We start from the raw sequence: 18,820 nt of genomic DNA, 5'->3' as shown, positions 1-18,820 counted from the left end.
TGGTTTGGGATTTGGCCGTTTGATTCTTGGCTTGTGATTGGTCAGAAATCAGACTAAATGACAAACCCGAACAAGTTAAACCACTTTCGTCAGTAAGTGCTTCTTATAACTCTTGTGGCTTTAAAACAGAAACCTTCCCCACTTTTGTATAAAGCAATGTTTCCTCGCCTAGTGAATGATTCGTTACTTTTCGTGTATTTTCGAGCGCGCTCCGTTTCGTTTAAGAATTGCGCATTAGGTTTGGTTGGAAAATCGCTCATCGGTCTGCCTGTAAGTTACGTGCTAATTTATTAGATTTGGTTCAAACGGAGAAAGAGATTTAATTGTTGCTGCTGCTAAAGAACTGTAAGAATGTGATTAAGAAGGTAAAATTAAAATTATATATAACAAAACAAAATGCAACAAGACGACACACCGGTGGCCCAAAACCGTTCGAGTACTTTAAATCTTGATGACATAATTTAATCCCAGGACGGGGACATTAGAACGTGTTGTAAAGGTGCTAATCACATTAATGTTTATGATTGGTTCGCATTAGACCCAGATATTGTTTGGTTGAAGCTATTCGAAATATGTTATTGTTTAATTGATTTTTTAAACACTTAGATTAGATAAAATAAATCGTAACACACAAAAATGGTATATTGTAAATTTGCTTGTTATCACGCTACACATGATATCACTGTAACCGCCACGGGTTACCGTCGGCATGATCTTGGTGCTGGAACAAGCTACGTTTAGTAGGTGAAACATCGACACGGCGAACGGTTCAGTGTCGTGTCTTCGCGGGTCAATAGACCGAGCATCATGTCCAAAGTGCCCGCTGGAAGACTGCGGCAACCTGCGTCGAACGTTATAAGCGAACAACCACACGCATTGGTCGATAGTTTATCGACGATAGCACCGTCTCTTGGAAGTTTATCGGCCCTAAAGCTTGGTGGTTCTTCGGCACCGGCACCCGCAGGGATTGATATACCATTTGCTGGACGCGGTTTGGATACGCTCACTTCCAATCAGTATGGGCAGCTCGGTGTCAGTGCCGTCACCGAAGGCGTTTTCACGAACGATGGTCACTTTAATAAGGCGCTCAGTGAGGCGGTGACCGAGAGCGCTGGCCACCTCGTGTCGGATATGATCGGCGAGGAAACGGTGACAAAAATGGAGCAACGATACGCGAAGGCGGTGGATAAAATCACCGATGTCGAGATGTCGGCGGGACAGATAGCGATGGCCGGTCGATCGCTGGCCTATCTGGATGGGGATGAAGCGACCGATATACCGGACGCAGGTGAAATGCCGGATGCCTTTTCCACGGAGTTGCTCGAACCGGAAGCGGATGCGGTAGCGACGGACCTGTACGAACTGGATGCCGAACAGCTGGGGCAGATAGCAGTGACTGCGGGATATATACCACAGATGGAGGTAAGTCGAGTGGTGGCGGATCTACACCTATGGGGACCTTAGGCCCCCTGTGAAACGTTTGTATTGTGATGAGAGTTGATGCCATGGCCGCTTAATCTGCTTACCGTTAAAATAGGCGCTGGGTAATCCAGTGACGCAAGAAAAATCATACATCATATCTACAGACGGCAAGGATATTCTATGGCTCGACCAGACGAAATGTGTTTACTAGGCCTTATCAGTACCAGTGGCGTTACAATGCGTTGCATATTCCAGTAACTGATAAGAGCTACTGTGAATGTTGTCCCACGTTTATGCGTGGGATATAAACACCTTGATAATCCTTACGAAACGTGACATTCCGTGGCGTTCCGGTGCTATCAGGCAATCGAAGTTCAGGAAGAATTGGGACGAGATGCGAATGTGTCCATAAATACATTAAACCTTCAAAGACACAGTGAGGAAGAAGTGTGCTGCACTCCACAGATTCAGCTTGTGCACATTTGATTCCCAGTGATGAGATAATAACGCTTAGCGATTAACGAATGGAATTATCTGTGCCTACTTTTTGAAAATGAACCTTTGCAAACAGCAAAGATTGGCGAGCAGCAATTCTTCGCTAAATGTAGACGCTTCCCCGAATCTGCACCATTTGTCATCCTTTTGCTTACACTACCGGCGGGATGTACGCTGGGGAAATTTTCGTTGTTATTTTTGCCCTAGAGCGCTAATGTATGGCCGGCGTGCTCATTCAAAACGCGTGATGTCATTGGCGTACTCGGTCGAAAACATACGCACACGGGGCAACGGGTTGTTACCTTTTTGGGCGTATGCGTTTCTGCCGCTTGTTTGGATGCGGTTTTGCGCTAGTATTGGTTGCAATGTCGCGTAAAGAGGAAGCAAGACCCTCGAACGGGTTTTTAGCGTTGGATGCGGGCTGTTGTGCTGTAGGGTCACTAGAATTAGAATCGAGTTCGACGTCAACCGGCGCGGTTGTGTCGTGCAGTAAATGTGTCTCTCTCGTCGTAATAAACACACGGACGTGTGATGTGAGTGTTTCGTTGTGATCAAAATAAACTGGATTAGCAGTATGAATTTCAAGTGTCCACTGTGCGAGTCGTTGTTCGACGCACAGGATGACCTTGGAGAGCACGTGAAAGAGGAACACACGACGTACTACTACGACACCTATCTGCTGGTGCCGATGGTGCTGAATGACCTCGCGACGATTGGTGCGACCACCACCACCGTGTTCACGAGTCCACCAACCGTGTCGGTACGCAGTTTGTTTAACCTGTCGTATTTTGACCCCCATCCTCATATGCGCGAGAGTTCTAACCTGTGTGTCGTATTGCCCTTTTTTTTAGGTACCCGATGGAGCTGCTGATGCTGCTGAGGCGGATGGGTGCTGCGGTTGCTGTGGAGACGACGCCGGCGGTGATGATGATCTGTGCGGCTGTGGAGAGATGTGCGTCATGTGCGGCTGTGGTGGTTGCTGTGACTGTGGCGATTGTTTCGGGTGCGGCGATTGCATCGGCTGCGGTGACTGTCCGAGTTGCTGTTCGTTCGATTGCTCCATAATGTGAATCAAGGTTAGGTTCCTTTTCGGAACTAACGATCACTGTCCGCGTTAGCCACCGGCCGACTCAACCACTGTTTACAAGTGCACCGTAAAACTGTGCCGAGTGTTGCTGTTAGAATTCAACGCCGCAAAACGAATGTGCCAAGAGATCGCGTGACCTTAAGTCGTTCGATCTGTGTGTTAGCAATAGGACTAGTTGGACTACCAGGAGAAGAGGGATTATAGTTGGTTTTTAACGAAGATTCTTTATTTGTTTTGTGTACAGTAAGCAAAAAAGTGAAAAGTTGCTCGACGGAGATGGATTCAAGGGAATTGCCACTCACCCGATCCGTCCTCCCAACTGTGTTCAGTATTTTAGGTGTATTTTATACGCCAAAATGGCGTGAGATAACTTTTTTTTACAATCGTATATAGATAAGATTAACTTTGAACGTGGTTTGAGTACATATGAGGGATTATCTTTGTTATATTGGCTGGTTGGTAATGAAGTGAAATTATCGTTTCGATAGACACGAATGACAAAGAGATAATAATAAGAAAAAAACTTCCTAGAAAAAAGTGCTTCTGTTTTTTTTGATAACTTTTGCATGGATATGAACGTTGAGATTGTGAGTATTGTTGGTAAATATTCAATTCCAACCTCTTAAAAGTCTTCATCAGTCTATTATCACCCCGAGCCACCTTGGTGGTAAGGTATGAGCATCCATAATTCTGGGTCTTATTCTACTAAATTAACAGTATCGGATAAATGCATCCCGAATTGCAAAATTCTTCCTTTAAATCACCACCATTGCTTACGAAAACGATTCAAAATAATGTGGGATTGACCATTGTGCATTCTCCATAGCGCCCTCTATGAGTGAGAGTTGGTACTACACGTGTCACAGATAACAGCTCCAATGTCTGCTGGCAGCTGAATCCGACGCACCGGACCACCGGACCGAATACTGTCAGTGCACAGGATTGTCTACCTTCAGGCGCACACCGCACAGTCGAAACGATGTTAACACATTTTTGAACCGTTTATATTTATCCTCCACCAAAAAGGACATTGCACCGGGATTCACACGGAACAGGGCGCACGTTAAGAAGACTGAACGTAACGCAATTGGTGGTTCGTATTGGTGCAACACACACAGCACAGCTGCAATCATGCCACTCGATAAACAGCCACCAAGTGGTGCGGGCGTATGGTGAAGTTTTGGGCCGGATCTGAAACGGAACGGAAGTGGAGGTGTTGATTCTACGGGCGCTTACTTCCAACTTCAACAAACGAGTGCAGTGGCGGGATCGGGATGGAACCCGACCATGGTATAGCCGTAATGAGCTTCAAGTGTCCGCTCTGTAGTATGCCCATCGAGTCGCAGGAGAAGCTGAAGCAACACATCAAGGTCACGCACAGCCATTACTACTACGATACGTATCTGTTTCCACCGGAAATGTTGTTCCCGGGTGCATCCTCCAGTGCAACGGCGAACGTGGAGGGTGTGATCAGTAACGAACCGGTAAGGGAGGGGTGGACGAGATGGACAGGAGGGTGGGGGGTGTGGTAGCGATTGCTAAAACTGTTGTTTTATCATCTCATTTTAGATCTCCACGCAGGATGTGACAATTGAGCAGGCGGAAGAGGAATGCTGTACCTGCTGTGCATACGACGAGTCCGGACAGGGTGGTGACTGTGGCTTTTGCGACTGTGAGGACGATGCTCAGGGCGAGTGTGATGACTGTCTGGTGATGTGAATCTGGCATGCCCACCTCCGCTTTACTTCCGTTTCAATTTACTTCGTTCGACATGAATGCAAAAGCTACATCAGCATAGGAGTGTCTGATACTAAGAGCGGAAACACGCTACTCCATAAGCGCCAACTTATTAAATCAATACGAAACGACAGCACGTACCACCATCGCCACCACCCCACACCAAGATTTGAGTTGCCCACCGACAAAGGACGTTTCATTCGCTCGAAAGTGCCTACACACAATCTGTTTTTTTGTTTTCTATGTCAGCGTGCACACGGCGAGTAAATGGAAATTTTGCAACAAAAACAGAGAAGAAAACAACGAGGACCTTATAAAAAAGGGGTACAGAAAAAAAGGGCGGAAATCCGCAGCACACCAGAATCCAGGGCTGGAAGCGATGGAGACAATTGCATTACAGGATAATCTCTACCAAGCTGCACACACCGCAGAGCCCCCTGGGAAAAAAAGAGTGAATACAAACGGATATGCCAAAACGCTTGCCAGTGTTACGTGGGAGTAACCGCCCCCATATGGCCAAGGACACAATGCTTCCTTCTTAACGGATAAACCCTCCACGAAAGACTGTAAACGTCCTCTTTTTGTCCACCGGTCCCACATTGTCACGACCATCCAGACATCCATAACAAACCACCGATTAAGTGTTAAGATTAGGAACGATACACGAGCTTTCTCTCATTCTGTCCCAAGCTGCTTCCCGGCGGTGCCTGTTGGAGTTGTTGGAACCCATCGAAGGGACGCGTTTTCAGTAGCTTTAAAGAAACAGTAAAAAGATTTCATTTACCGATTTCTCTGTCACGCTAGGATCTAGGCTGAATGTTAGGATGTTTAACCGTAGCGGGAGGTTTAGGTTTAGTAAGCAAGCAACAAAACGTTTTACTCATCGTTAACAGGCGTAGAGGCGGAAGTTAGGTGTAGTGCTCGGTGTACGTGTGTACTGTATGTGTGCTTATGGTTATAGTTGATAGATGGCAAGAATGGCAATACTTAGGCAGTAGTACGATACACGATGCACTCCAATACGGCATGATTATTAACCAACTCGATTTACCTACCAACTAGGAGTCTGATAGTGATAAACGGACAGCAAGCGATATGTACATTTGAAGAGGGTTGACTGGAGGGAATTAGTGCCAGCGTTCGTTCAACATGATGCTGCATACGGGGAACGATGTCTGTGGCTTAAGAATTCTTACTTTCCATTGCCAAAACCGCGCAGTAAAACGTAGAGTACAAGACTGTAGTTAAAACCACCTGCAGTGCAGGCCATTGGCACCAAGTGCTGCCACACTAAAAATGCAAAACAAATCACCCCTTTTCCTTCCCCTTTTGAGCCGTGTACCCACGTAGGTCTTCTGATATTAGCGTAGAATATATAACAGCAACACTAGGCATTAGGCATCCCATCCACGATGATCCTTTTGTGTTAGGATACGAAATGCAACTGCTGTGTGTGTGTGTGTGTGATATGTTTCATGCTGTTAAATTCCAGTTGTGAAAATTTTATACCAACATTATACTCCACTCATACCCATTTCTTCCCCATGATTTGAAGTAGACCTTCAAGCTGACCTCAGTTAACGCGATAGAAGACGAGGTTTTTAGATCGTAAGCGCGATTGTTTGGTCAATAATTTAAGTAAGTTACAGCGTAAGCGACGGGAGCTACTATTCGGTGTAATTATCTGTTTTATATATTGGTAGTTGCACTAGGACTAACAAATCAAGCTCACCAAAGACACGTACAATGTGTAAGGATATACATGATATTGCTCTTACCTGTTACACGTACTTTTAGCGATTGAACGCACCCGTAAGTGGACTTTGGAATTTTCTGGGGAGGTTAGGGAGAAGCTATCAATCGGATACGAACAAGCAATCGATGTGCCCATCTGGAATGGTGCACGCTGTCAGTGGAAAACGAATCGTTTGATGAAGATGAATAAAGTACAATATTAACAAAACTGGGAAGACCGGGTGAGTAGTGTAACAATGTAGGTGTAGTTGTTTGATGTCGTTCCCATGACACACGTTGTCTAAAGGTAAGCCTATCATCCTATCCACAACAAAACTAATAGACGCCTAAAAGTATGCAATTTCAATACTGGGGATCGTTTTTTGTTTTTTGTTGTTTTTTGTTGTTTTTTTTTGTTACGTAGATTTTTATATTATGAAATAGGGGATCTACTTTTGGTCCTTATTGGTTTACGTAAGCCACATTCTGAGTATGGAGATCGCTAAGATCCACGACAACATTCGAAGTTTTAATTTTTATTGCTCTTTGCTATCATTTGCTAGCAATTGTATCGGTACATCATCGCGAGAATCACCTCTAACGAACTCTCGAGTGCCTCACCCTTGAATGGATTTGACTCTGAACCTTTGAGGGAGTAGAGTATCCCATAGTGTGCTCTAACCGCCTAAAAGTATGCAATTCGTATAGCGAGATAGGCATCATACGGATTTTCTTTCCAAGCTGTGCCAAGTTTGAGGTGTAATTGTCATTGAAGCACACATGTCTCTCTGACGAACACCAGCAATTTCAATACCCTCCGCAAATATTGCTTTCTGGCATCGTAATTGTGCAATTCTAGGCCCACGATCAACATGAATACTTCTCACCCTATCGCCTCTATGAATCGTCCTTACGCTCAGGCAAAGTTTGCGTGATCTCAATAGGAAAAGTTTCTCCCCACTACAGCCGAATCAGATCGTCAAGCGTGAGTGAATTTTTAGAGGCTTTCTTTTGTCAAAGATATTAAGCACGTGAACGTAAGCAGTGGAGAAAGGAAAAACAATGCCAAAAACCACTCTCCCTTATCCGTCGCCGGAATCCACTTTTACAGACAAAGAGCGAAGCGAGAACGGTGATGATGAAACCACTTCAATATGGTAACCCGTTGCCCACAACTGTGCTGTTTAGCGGGCAAAGTTTCCTAGCCTGGTGGTATTTTACTGGGGAAAAGTGTCTCTCCGGAGGGGATATATCTGTTGTCCCTGTGCACGATTACATCAGTCATTTGGGTTTTTTTTCTCCCTCCTCTACCCATGTAGAACGTATGCAATCGGTGGAAAGTTTTGCCCTGCTCTCGCACCGTATTCGTTTCCGGTTCGCTAGAGAATGATCGTACAACGTAAGCGATGGGATAGCATGTGTGTGTGTTGAGGGAGAGACATCCAAAAGTGACAAAGTTTGAATTGCCAGTTGTTCTAGCTGTACGGTGTACAGCACGTGTGCCACACTGTCTGTATGTGGTCAGAAAGTGCTGTAATATTCATACTATTCCCGCTCTGCATGAATAGTTTCGATACCGATCGGGAAAGTTTTCGGTCCCACGATGGACACCGTTCTTCCCATCGCACGTGAACTTTTGTCTAATTTTTCCACTCACGGACATGGACACATCTTACGCCCCGGGATAAGAAATGCACCCCAGCCAAGCAATCCTAACCCCAACCAACAAAATGCAAAAGAAAGGCAAGTACTAAAAAAGTACCATAAAACGCCAAATGTCAACCATATTCCCGGTAGCGTCCATTGTTATTTATGTTTGTTGGGTGAGTTTGGCTTTTTGTTTTGTTTTCCCTTGCTTCCCAATCGCTCCATATTTGCCTACTGACCACACCAATCTAATCTCGTCACAAAGAGTCGGGCGAAACTCCCGAAGACAAAGAAATCTTTCTCTGAATGTGCATTCTTTTGTACTCTCGCGCTCGAAATACGACGCATACGCATAAAATGTGGCATGTGACAAATAAATCTCGTTTCGAACAGTGAAACCCCAGCAAAAAAAAAACGCTATCCAAACGTTGAGGGACAAATTACACCGCTGCCGGTTTTGTTATGCTCGCGTTATCGCACGCAGAAATTGCGCAGAAAGACGCAGAAAGTGCCGGCGTTTTTTTTGTCGCTCTCCTTGTGCCCGTTTGTCAGCCAGTGTAAGGGCAGATCGGTGTGGGTTTGCAATAAAATGTAACAAACTTTCCGATCATGATAATGTTCGACGTTTGTGATGCTTATGGGAGTTGTTTGGGGATAAAGTTCGTTTTGTGTCTGTGCCGCAAGCGTACCAGGTTACATTGTGCGGTATTTATTGCGTACACGTGAACGTTTTCCTCATTGTACTATTTTCTAAGGACACTTTTTAAGAAGCAATGTTTTAGTCAAACCAAATGCGTGATGAAAAGGAGCGTTGAACCGATTAATGGATCAAATGGCAGCACAACAACCTTGTCTTGCTATGCAAGTTGCATACCTTTAGGCGCAATTTGATTTTTAAACCTTTCTCATCTATGGGAAATTATGTGCGAAATAATTGTATAAATAGCATATGAACAACATTAAACCTTCTTATGAATGAAAAAATAATACATGAAACTTGACACACAAATTGCGATTGCAGATAAATAGATCATTCGAAATCAAACAACACAAACACAACAGAACTGAACGGAGTAAAGAGACAGTACGACGAGAAAAAAAAAGAAAAGACAATGTTCCTTCAAGCGAGATGTAGTTATTTTTGTAATACAAAACAAATAACAATCAAACCAAACGCTAAAGAGTTTTCGGTTGGTGCACAAACTTTTCATTTCGCTACCTCTATAAAATCTGAAGAAGCTTTGCAGAAAATACACACAGAAAACGACAAGAGGATAGAACTTTGCAAAAACGGCAAAAGTCAGCAAAGCCCGGCCGGTCAAACCGTGGCAAACCGAGCATGAATCGTTGCTTTATTGCCGCTATTTAAATGCAAATTTTGTAATTTACAACTTTCATCCGTTCCGTGCTGGTGAGTGCCGGGTGCTGACTCTTGCGAAAATGATATTCTCCCTTCCGAACGGTTAACGCTTCGGGTTGTTGTTGGTGTGGCCTGGCGTTTTCTTGCTTGCTTTTTTACGATTGTCGCCCTTTGTGTGCGGCTTTCTTGCTTTCCACCGTTGGTGGACGCTGCCGATCCACCCAATGTGAGGCTGCACTTCCCAAATTGCACTGGCAGCAAATTAAGCTGCCAAAGAAAATGGACCGGAGTGGATAATCGTAAAAAAGGGGAAGCGTCTGCCGATCTTGCGTCCGGATCTTGTGGTACTTTACGATCGGGTACGGGTTTTCGTTTGTGTTCCTGTTTTGGCCGCTGTTCTTCGCCCGGTTCGAAGGAATCAGCCTTAACGCCTTTGCATTTTAGTTTCTCGTATAGTTTATGGAAAATCCTGTGGGGTTTATGGTGCCACCAATTTGTTTTTCTTTCCCAGCATAGCTTTCTCACGGTGAAAAGAGGCCGGTTTTTGGCTGGGGAAGGAAAATTACCAATTAGTGTCGCTTCTCTTACCCAATCGTACCAAGGGAAAGGAAGCCAAAAGATGCAGTCAATGAATAAATTAAACCATCTTAATTTGTGGCACACACGCAAACACACAAACACACAAAATAGTAGAGAAAATTTGGCTGAAAAATTGTTTCCATTTCGTAATTGCTGAGGGTGCATCGCTGGATGCAACTGCACCGAAGTGCAAAAATTGCTTCGGGCAATTGATGTAAAAGCAGGACCAGTTTAAAGAGTGGCAAGACATCTCATATTTTTTTTTTGAAAACATGCTCCTTTGGCATTAAGAAATATCGTTTCGATACTCAAAGCTTGATTTGTGTCATGCGGGTTGCATACTTTCATTTTTCTCTTTCTTTTCCCTGAAAGTATGCAATCGTAAGTTTGGCGGTAAAAATTAGCTGATCGAAAAAATGCTGATCAGAACAACAAAAATGACTGCAAATGGATTGTTTGTAACGCTTTTGATGTTCATTTCAATGGGGCTCTTTTTAATCACACCATTACCGTAAAGGCAGTGAATGCCATACACTTTTATGTGTGATTTGAAAAGGGAATAAAACCTCATTTCCTTCTTTTTTGCGAGCTAATGAATGTGTTTTGTTTCGTGGAAAACCGTCATGTCGACTTTTACACATCGATGGGTTGATTGAAAATTGTTACAATTGTTGGTTTGTAGGTTTTCCCGTTTCCGTCTCCGCTTTCGAGAGTATAATTAGCAGTGGGAAGGGTCTTCGTAGAATTCTTTGAAAGTTGAATTGAATGCCCGGCGCATTGCGGAATGGTTTTGTCAAGGCACATTCAGCTTGTTCATTTTCCGGCGAGCGCACCATTTGATTAGACTTGTTGCGATGCGTTGCGTTCGCAGGTTTGAGGATCGTGCCGCTCATAAGGCTGGTGCTATGCTGTACCACTATCAGTGTAAAGATTGTTAGGTTTAGTGGAAAGTTACGCTTATTTAACATGTACAAGTTAAAATGATTTATTGAGCGAAGCTTAACAAATGTTGGCTGATTGAATAATAGCTACAAGTTTGAACGTAAGCAATCACACCTAAATAGAGAAGAGGGACTCTGCTGATCACAACTTTCACTTGGAGGGAGAGAAGTGAAAAAATAAAATATGAAAACATTTTATGTCACATTGCCTACATTTAGGCGCAGTTGAACATTCAGCCTATTTTGATTTTGATTACTTTTAATTTCTTATTGCTTTTTGTTGAAATTTGTTGTTAAAACAGGAAGACTTCCTCAATAACCCTATCGTATGCGTCAAAATAGCAGTTACACGTACCAGATTAGATACACCCTTCGTGTTTCATGGTAGAAAATTCATAATTCCCCATACTCTAAGCCAGGCGCTAGCAGTTCCCGCGCTGGGATTTGTTGCGAGAACTGTTGGATGGGCCAACGTCAAAACTGAAGTGCGCTCTATAGAACGTGCAACTAAAGCTCTCAATCTGGAACGTTCGACAGTAAACTACAGTAAATCTCATTTACTTTGCATTCGTTCGGTTCAGCGCGTATGCGGCGAAATCCAACGGTGAAGCCGCTACAGCTTTAAAGCCGCGTGGAAAAAACAGTGAACAGATCCAGGGTTTTCCCCATCGAGAAGAGAGAGTTCTTTCTTCGTGTTTTTATTCCACCACGAGCAATATTCGCTTTTTCGCACATTCCTGTAACTGATATACAGAGAGACGGTGTGTATTGTGCGGTAGTTTTGGTTCGCTTTGTGGTGGGAAATTGCTTGAGTTGAAATATAACTCTGCATTCGAACCACATTAGTCGATGCTGTTCCTGGGGGAAAATCGGGTAAAATGTGAAAGATGATGAAGTTCTTGTTTGTTTTTTTTTTCAGTCGTACTCGTACGGTGAGATAGTGCTGGAAGAGTTGATAGTGCGCTTCACAAGTTAAAACACTTTTTCTATTAAACAAGCGCATGGTTTGAAAGTTTGCACACACTGGAAAGGTAAACTGAAATGAAATGATTGAAGTGGGATGAAGCGTTTCATAAGAACACTTTATCGTGAAGTGAGCATCTTCTGAAGCCGATGTATTCTATTCTGAAACTGTCGCATCTCCAGGATGCATAAGAACATCAGTTTACCCATGTTAAGCGCCTAACGTTATGCAATGATGTGTACTAGACACTAATGATTAAATTGGTTGCAATCGGTTTTTTCCCTTTTGTTAAAGGGAATATATTCTTAACAACCGTAAGCAACCGATCCCCTATACCTGATTTAGTTTCGCTTCCCGAACCGAATTCATTGTTTGTTGAACTGCTCATTTGTGGCCATCGATCAATTTTGCCCTTGCACTATGAATGGTTGTCGGGTAGCAAGAAGCTCCAGTTTGCAATTATCATCAGCTCCCATTAACGGAAATATATCTTGTGTATGTGAGAGAGTGAGAGATTATTTATAAAAAAGAAACCTTTCAACATTCGTGACAGGAAGGGCAAAGTTTGGGGAGTACCGTTTGTGGAGCTAATCATCCAATTCGGTGTCGCCGAGCAGGTTGACTTAGTTTCACCAAGTCAATACCAATCCAACAATCAATCTTACTCAATCGGTTGCGAGTGTTAGCGGTGTGGTTGTAGGAACATACTTCTCCATTACCACGCTTTCCTTCCTGAAAAAAAAAAAAAACGAGTGTGGTAAATGCATTTTATTGCTGTAAGAGAAAGTTTTTATTTCACAAGCGGTCAAAGTTTGGTGACTTCATCTATTGCTAGTAGTCGGCAGTTGGATCACACCCAACAGAGCCAAACAAAACATGCCGGTGGAGTGATGCGTTCGCTGGAAGGGAAGTAATCCACTGGTAAAAGTATGCCATGTTGTGGCTAAATTAAGCAGCTAATGTGCGTGTGGGTGGAAGGCCAAATTTCCACCATGAGCGAAGGTGGAAGTGCACGAGCAGTTTCGAGTTTCGGCAGATAATTCCGGGTGGCTTATTGCTTTCCCCCCCCCCCCCCCCCCCCCCCTTGCAATGAATTAAAGTTTTTGACGTACAGCAGGGTGAAAGCTTGGTGGAGACGCCTGGTCATTCACGGATCATTCGATGGAGGCGCCCAGTCGGCCTCAAGAAGTGTTCGACCCTCCGACACGACGTACAGGCAAAGTGAAGCAAAGTTTCGTTTCGTATCACTCACGTCAAAATGATTGATGAAAGTGTATGTGTGTGTGTGTGAGTGCGGACGTGCGGTGTCGAGATTATGGTTCTTAACTTTTTTGTTGTTGTTGTTGTGCGTCCCCTGCTTTGGCGTGGCTGCTTCATTTATTTAAGGTGTGTGACATTCGCACCGTACGTAGCAGATAGCCGGGTGTGTTGTTTTTTGCTGGCGGGGAGACGGATTGACACGGACGGGGTTTAACGGTAAACGCAATTTATCACTTTATGTGAGTGTGTCGGTGCGAGATGGCGGCTGATGGCGTTTTGCAATCAAATTAAACTTTATAGCCCTGATCGAACGGGAGCGGGTAATCAATGATGTTTGCCTAATGCTCCGTCACTTCCCGGGTTGTTTTGCTTTCATGTTGTTAGGGTAGTAGATAAAAAGAGGAAAATTAAAATATACAGCCGCTTGTTCCTTGGAAGAGAGTATTTACGGGAAATAGAAGAAGACTTCAAAATATACAGCAGCTTTTATATTCCAGCGCGTTAAATGATATTGTGGTTATAGAGAATGGTACAACACCCAAGAAGACAATCATATTAGCACGTAATACTCTATTCCAACCGTATATGTATATTTCCCAACCATGCCGTTTCTATTTAAAGCAATACTTGGGACACCACAATCAACTGTTACGTACGGCATCCGTGCAGTGTGACGGTTGTTTAAATTTCCCAAAACCCGCTCGTGCACCATTCCCATAGTTCAGCAGCTTCTTCTACGATGGGACGCTCCGTTGATGCTGGGAAATGTAATTTCGGTACTGGCTGGAGCGAATGATTCGATAACGCATTCATCGTATTCGGTGCACCCGGAAATGCCCGGGCACGTAAGTGTTCCCCGCAAGCGGGTGCGAGTAATCGGTTTAAGAGATTCACTTTTATTGCATCGAGAGTGCTCACCATGAGGAAGATCTTTTTATTTTTTTTTTGCAGTTTAGTTAATAGCCTTAGGAATATTTCCTGCAGGGTAAAACGATGGCAATGGATGGAAGATTTGAGATTTGATTTTACTGTACGGTAGAATGGAGTTTAATCGTGTTTAAATATATTTATGGTTGCCTGACACGCACTGTGTACATGTAACTGTTCCACGTAGACTTACTACGAACAATTTGACTGATAATGTAAGTTGTAAAAAAGTTTGTTCATTATCTTGTGAAGTATATGAATTGCTTTAACTTATCATTTTCAGATAACAGCATTTGATTTGATTAAGAAGCACGTCCCAACAATGGAGAAGATGTTTTAATTGAACGTTCCGATACTTGCAACTAGCACCAGCAAAGCGGAAGATTTATATTTATACACAACATATACGAAAACGTTCCGGCCCGCTGAGCTGAAAACGTTCAACAAAGCCCATCTCAATTAACCTTCGCAACATTGCTATTCATCCAAACTACACTTGCACTCGGGTGAGGTGATAAATTGTTGCGGTTGTTACAGCAGTACAGAGGGGTTGGGGGTACGATCTTTTTCGGGTTCAGTTTTAATTAACGCAAAACCCCCGAATCTCCCTACGCTGCTCGGCGTCCTTCGCCGGTACACCGGTGAACAAAAGCACCAAAAGCAGGTGTTAACGAAATCAGTTTGATTATGCTGGAGAGAGAGAGAGCCAGAGGAACATTCCAATCAATTTTTTGTACCAGGGAAGGGGTTTACCGTTGATAAATTCAGCCTTTCTGAGGAATTCTCTAGATACCGGCACAAGGATCGGTGTGGGGGGAGGTGCGAGAGGCTGGAAACTTCAACAACACCGTCAACAAGAATCCATTTTTCTTTGTCATCGGTCCGGTCCCGTCACAGTCCATCCGGTTGTGTCCGGCAGAACACGACCGCAAGGATAATATTTTTCATGCATACACACATTCATTCATGTAACCATATATATATATTGTAACATTGTACTGCACACATTTGCAACATTTCCATCGAACCGTTCGATTTCATTCGACCGACGCACCCCTTCCGAAAGGGGTCTTTCTCCGAAAAATATTAACAGAAACGTGTCAAAAGGGGTGGATCACACGTTTACGAAAAACGTCAGCTGACGGGTGACAGGAAATAGGTTGAAGGTTGCAATGCAGGGTGTAAAATTCATTTTCTCTTCCTTCCCTCCGTTCCCGCTCGCTCCATTCCGAAAGCGAGGGTTGAGGAATAAAGTTACCCGGCATGACGACTGGGTGCTGGAAACAACAAGGAAATGAGTTATTGGATGCTGAATTTTCCTGACGTGCTACAGCAGGTCAAGCACCTGTTTGCATCCGAGTGCGGGTGATGTAGTTCGACTTCGTCTTTTTTTGTATAGCTATTACACACACACACACGGACGAGAGCCTTTTTTGAAAGGAAGGAAGAAGTGATGGAAATATTTTGCCAATTTTTCTCACCCTTTTTACGGGGATGTGAAGTAGGGTACGGTTTCCCTTTTTTTTCCAGTGGACATCAACATGGGATTGAGTGAAAGTTGAGTTAATTATTTTCAATAATTTTAAATTTCTCAGGTACTCCAACGTTCTTTGTAGTTAATTTGTTATTATATTAATTAATAAGTTATTGAACTATTGTTCAAAAATAGCTCTTACCTACTTATCGGGTGCTTCGCATACCGCTTGGGCTTAAAAAAACAACCTGTGTCCATGTGGATTACCTAAAAGCACTTTACGGGTTGGGTTGTCCGGTGTCATCCTAATGACATCACCAGCCCACTCAAATCTGGCGAGTCTAACTCATTGTGTGATATCGTGTTCATCGTACAACTCGAATAGCTCATCATTGTAGTGCCTTCTTCAATGTCCATCCACATATATGGGGTTTTAACATCCTTCTGAGCATCTTCCTTTGCGGTTACGAGGGTTTCTTCTGTTCTGGATAAAGTCTATCTCTAAGCTGGGGCCACGTTTTGTAATTTATTCAGTCTTTAGAAAAAAACTCCAACACAGGTACAGATGTTTAAAATATAATAGTTTAACTTTAAATTATGTTTCCCACAAATTATACATTCGATTGCCGAACCCTGCTTTTGTAGTATGTTCCTAAAAATACATCAAAACCTGAAGCGACCTGTACCCGTGTGCTAAATGCGAAGCAAGCCCCGGTGTTCCCAAGCGCTAGGGTGGCCAATAAATTGAGCCGAGAATCTCTACGGTGAGCTATCCTGGAACGCTATTTGGTTTCGGTTCGAACGGAACAAAACGCCAACGTCCAATGCTCATCAACCCTGAGCACCAAAACAACCACGTGAAAGGATTGTTGCGTAGCAACCAACCGACCCGCAGTCCTGCTACGATGGTGCGGAAGGAACGATGGGACGCGCATTTATTGATGGAAAACTTGCGAGCAATACACACCCGCACCTTGCTTGACCAGCGTCCGGTGTGTCCTGCAAAGTGATGCTGCGTATAACACGATTGTATGCATATTCGTGTCCAGTGTAGTGCGTGTGTGGGTGTGTGTCGACGTTGGGATGGAAAAGGCGGATGCGCTCCGGCGCCCTGTCGAAACCTTCCGAATGATAGATACGGAATTTATTCATGGTGTTTTCTATATTTCATGGATGAAATATATGCGCATATAAATTGTTGATAAGCGGGGGTTATAAATTCGTGCACCGGTACCCACGGGTCGCCTTTTTCCCATGCTCGATCGGGTGTGAGTTATATTCACATTCGGTTGCCCGATTTTCCCATTTCACTTTTTTTTTCTCTCTCCCTTTTCTTCCATAGCTTAGTTTGGAAACCTTTTTGTTTTTTGTTGAGTTCGATGAAAAACGCTACCGAAGCATGGTGACGTCTGGGGGTAATGAGGGAGAAGATCGTTTCGGGCGAGATTATCGGGCGGGGTAAGGATGTGGGGCACATATATATATGCGAGACGGTTGATGGATTGGGTGATCCGTTTTCTTTCGCCCAAACGACATTAGAAACAATAACCGAAGAAGAACCCAAACACTGTCCTCCTCCGATCCTTGCCAAGTGGACACGTTTGATGCAAAGGAGATAAGGAGCACAATAAAAGATTGCTGCACAAAGGCACATTACCACGGGTTCCCTATGGAATAGCATGATTCTGCACGAATCGTTTAGAGCAAGAGAGAGAGAGAGTGAGGAAGAGAGCGAAAAAAGGCTGCAAAATGAGCCAATATTTCATATCTAATCTTTTTAAAATGTAGGCAAAATTTAATGTACCAGAAATGGGCAAAAGAATGCCACGATAAGGCATGATTTAGGTACGGCGACCAAACACGGCCCGCTTCGCAAGCTCCATTTGCGTGAAACGAATTAATCGACGCGCAGTTATGCTTATGTGCTGTGCGGTAGCGGCGGCCGCGGCGAACACACGCTGCACCAGATAGCAGGCAACCCGGGTGTTAAAAACATGTTTAGAATCGATGATGAGATAATTGTACACCATTCTGCCAGCCATTAACAGATTTTCGCTGTATCTCTTTCGGTTTCCTTTCGCCGTGCCTGGAACGGTAGCTACCGAAAACCCCAACAAACGCCACCACCATGGCCAGTGAGCGTTTAGGAACCGGTTTGTTTGTGTGCGAACTTTGCTACCGGTTTCGATTTCTGGCTGGCCATTTTTACGGGAACCGGTTTCGGTTCTTACACGCAGTGTGGTAACGTTAAGTTGGGACAGAGGAGAATTAAATTTCATCGTTTTGAAGTGAAAAAGCAGGGTTAGAAGAAAGTGTTGACACCGATTTTGAAGGTAATTTGGTGAAGGATTTTTTTTCGAATTGAGAAGAAGCACAGCGGTAGTATCATTAATTTGAAGCTTGTTCCAATAATATAACAGTCTTTCGGAGAAATGATATCCAAAAGATCGCTTAGATCTTCAACTTATTTATAATATTTTTTTAATGTTCAAGCATCCAGCTTGACTACTCTTCAACTTAGCGCTAGACAGGGCCTTCCGCGAGTCGGAGGTGAAAACTTCGGGGACCATCTTCCATAAGTCAATCCAGATCCTGGAATACGCTGATGATATAGACATCATTGGTTTACGGCTCTCCTATGTAGCGGATGCTTTAGATGCTTTTTGCGTTTGAGAATACCAACCTCGGCAAAAACCAAGTTGATGGTGGCACTACCAGCGGCCTTGCTAGCAAATCCTAACATAGATGAGCGCTCTTTCGAAGTCGTCCAAAATTTCACTTATCTTGGGTCAAAAGTCAGTACAGAGAATAACATTGATGTTGAAATGAGTGCCAAGGTGCTGGCTGCCAACCGGTTTTTCTATGGTCTGAGGAAAAGAACTGAGGGAAGCAGGCACTATATAGAATCTATATAGTTCCAGTACTCACATACGTCTGAGACATGGACTTTATCCAATACTGACGAAATTCTCTTAACCACGTTCGAAAGGAAGATGCTCAGAAGGATTTTTGGCCCCGTATATGTGGAAGGACAAAGGAGGAGCCGCTACAATGACGAAGCTCAATGAGCGGATTAGGCTTGCCAGTCTCCGGTGGGCTGGTCACGTCATGAAAAAAGATACCGGACGACCCAGGTCGTAAAGTTCTTTTAGGTCGTCCACATGGACAAAGGAGGCGTGATGGGCCAAAATTG

The 18,820-nt window shown here is 43.9% G+C and overlaps 2 protein-coding genes across 2 annotated transcripts; both read left to right on the top strand.

Annotated features, from left to right (window-relative positions):
* Positions 1–807: 807 nt before the first annotated feature.
* Positions 808–2,987, top strand: LOC128718779 (uncharacterized). Its single transcript, XM_053812396.1, has 2 exons — positions 808–1,422; positions 2,769–2,987. The coding sequence occupies exons 1-2, from the start codon at positions 808–810 to the stop codon at positions 2,985–2,987; spliced, it is 834 nt and encodes a 277-aa protein (XP_053668371.1).
* A 1,291-nt stretch (positions 2,988–4,278) lies between these two features.
* On the top strand, positions 4,279–4,723 carry LOC128709049 (uncharacterized). The gene is made up of 2 exons (XM_053804034.1): positions 4,279–4,488; positions 4,574–4,723. The coding sequence occupies exons 1-2, from the start codon at positions 4,279–4,281 to the stop codon at positions 4,721–4,723; spliced, it is 360 nt and encodes a 119-aa protein (XP_053660009.1).
* Positions 4,724–18,820: the final 14,097 nt, after the last annotated feature.

Source organism: Anopheles marshallii, chromosome 2, assembly GCF_943734725.1.
Source record: "Anopheles marshallii chromosome 2, idAnoMarsDA_429_01, whole genome shotgun sequence".
Lineage (NCBI taxonomy): Eukaryota > Metazoa > Arthropoda > Insecta > Diptera > Culicidae > Anopheles > Anopheles marshallii.
This window is presented reverse-complemented; position numbering and strand designations above follow the sequence as displayed.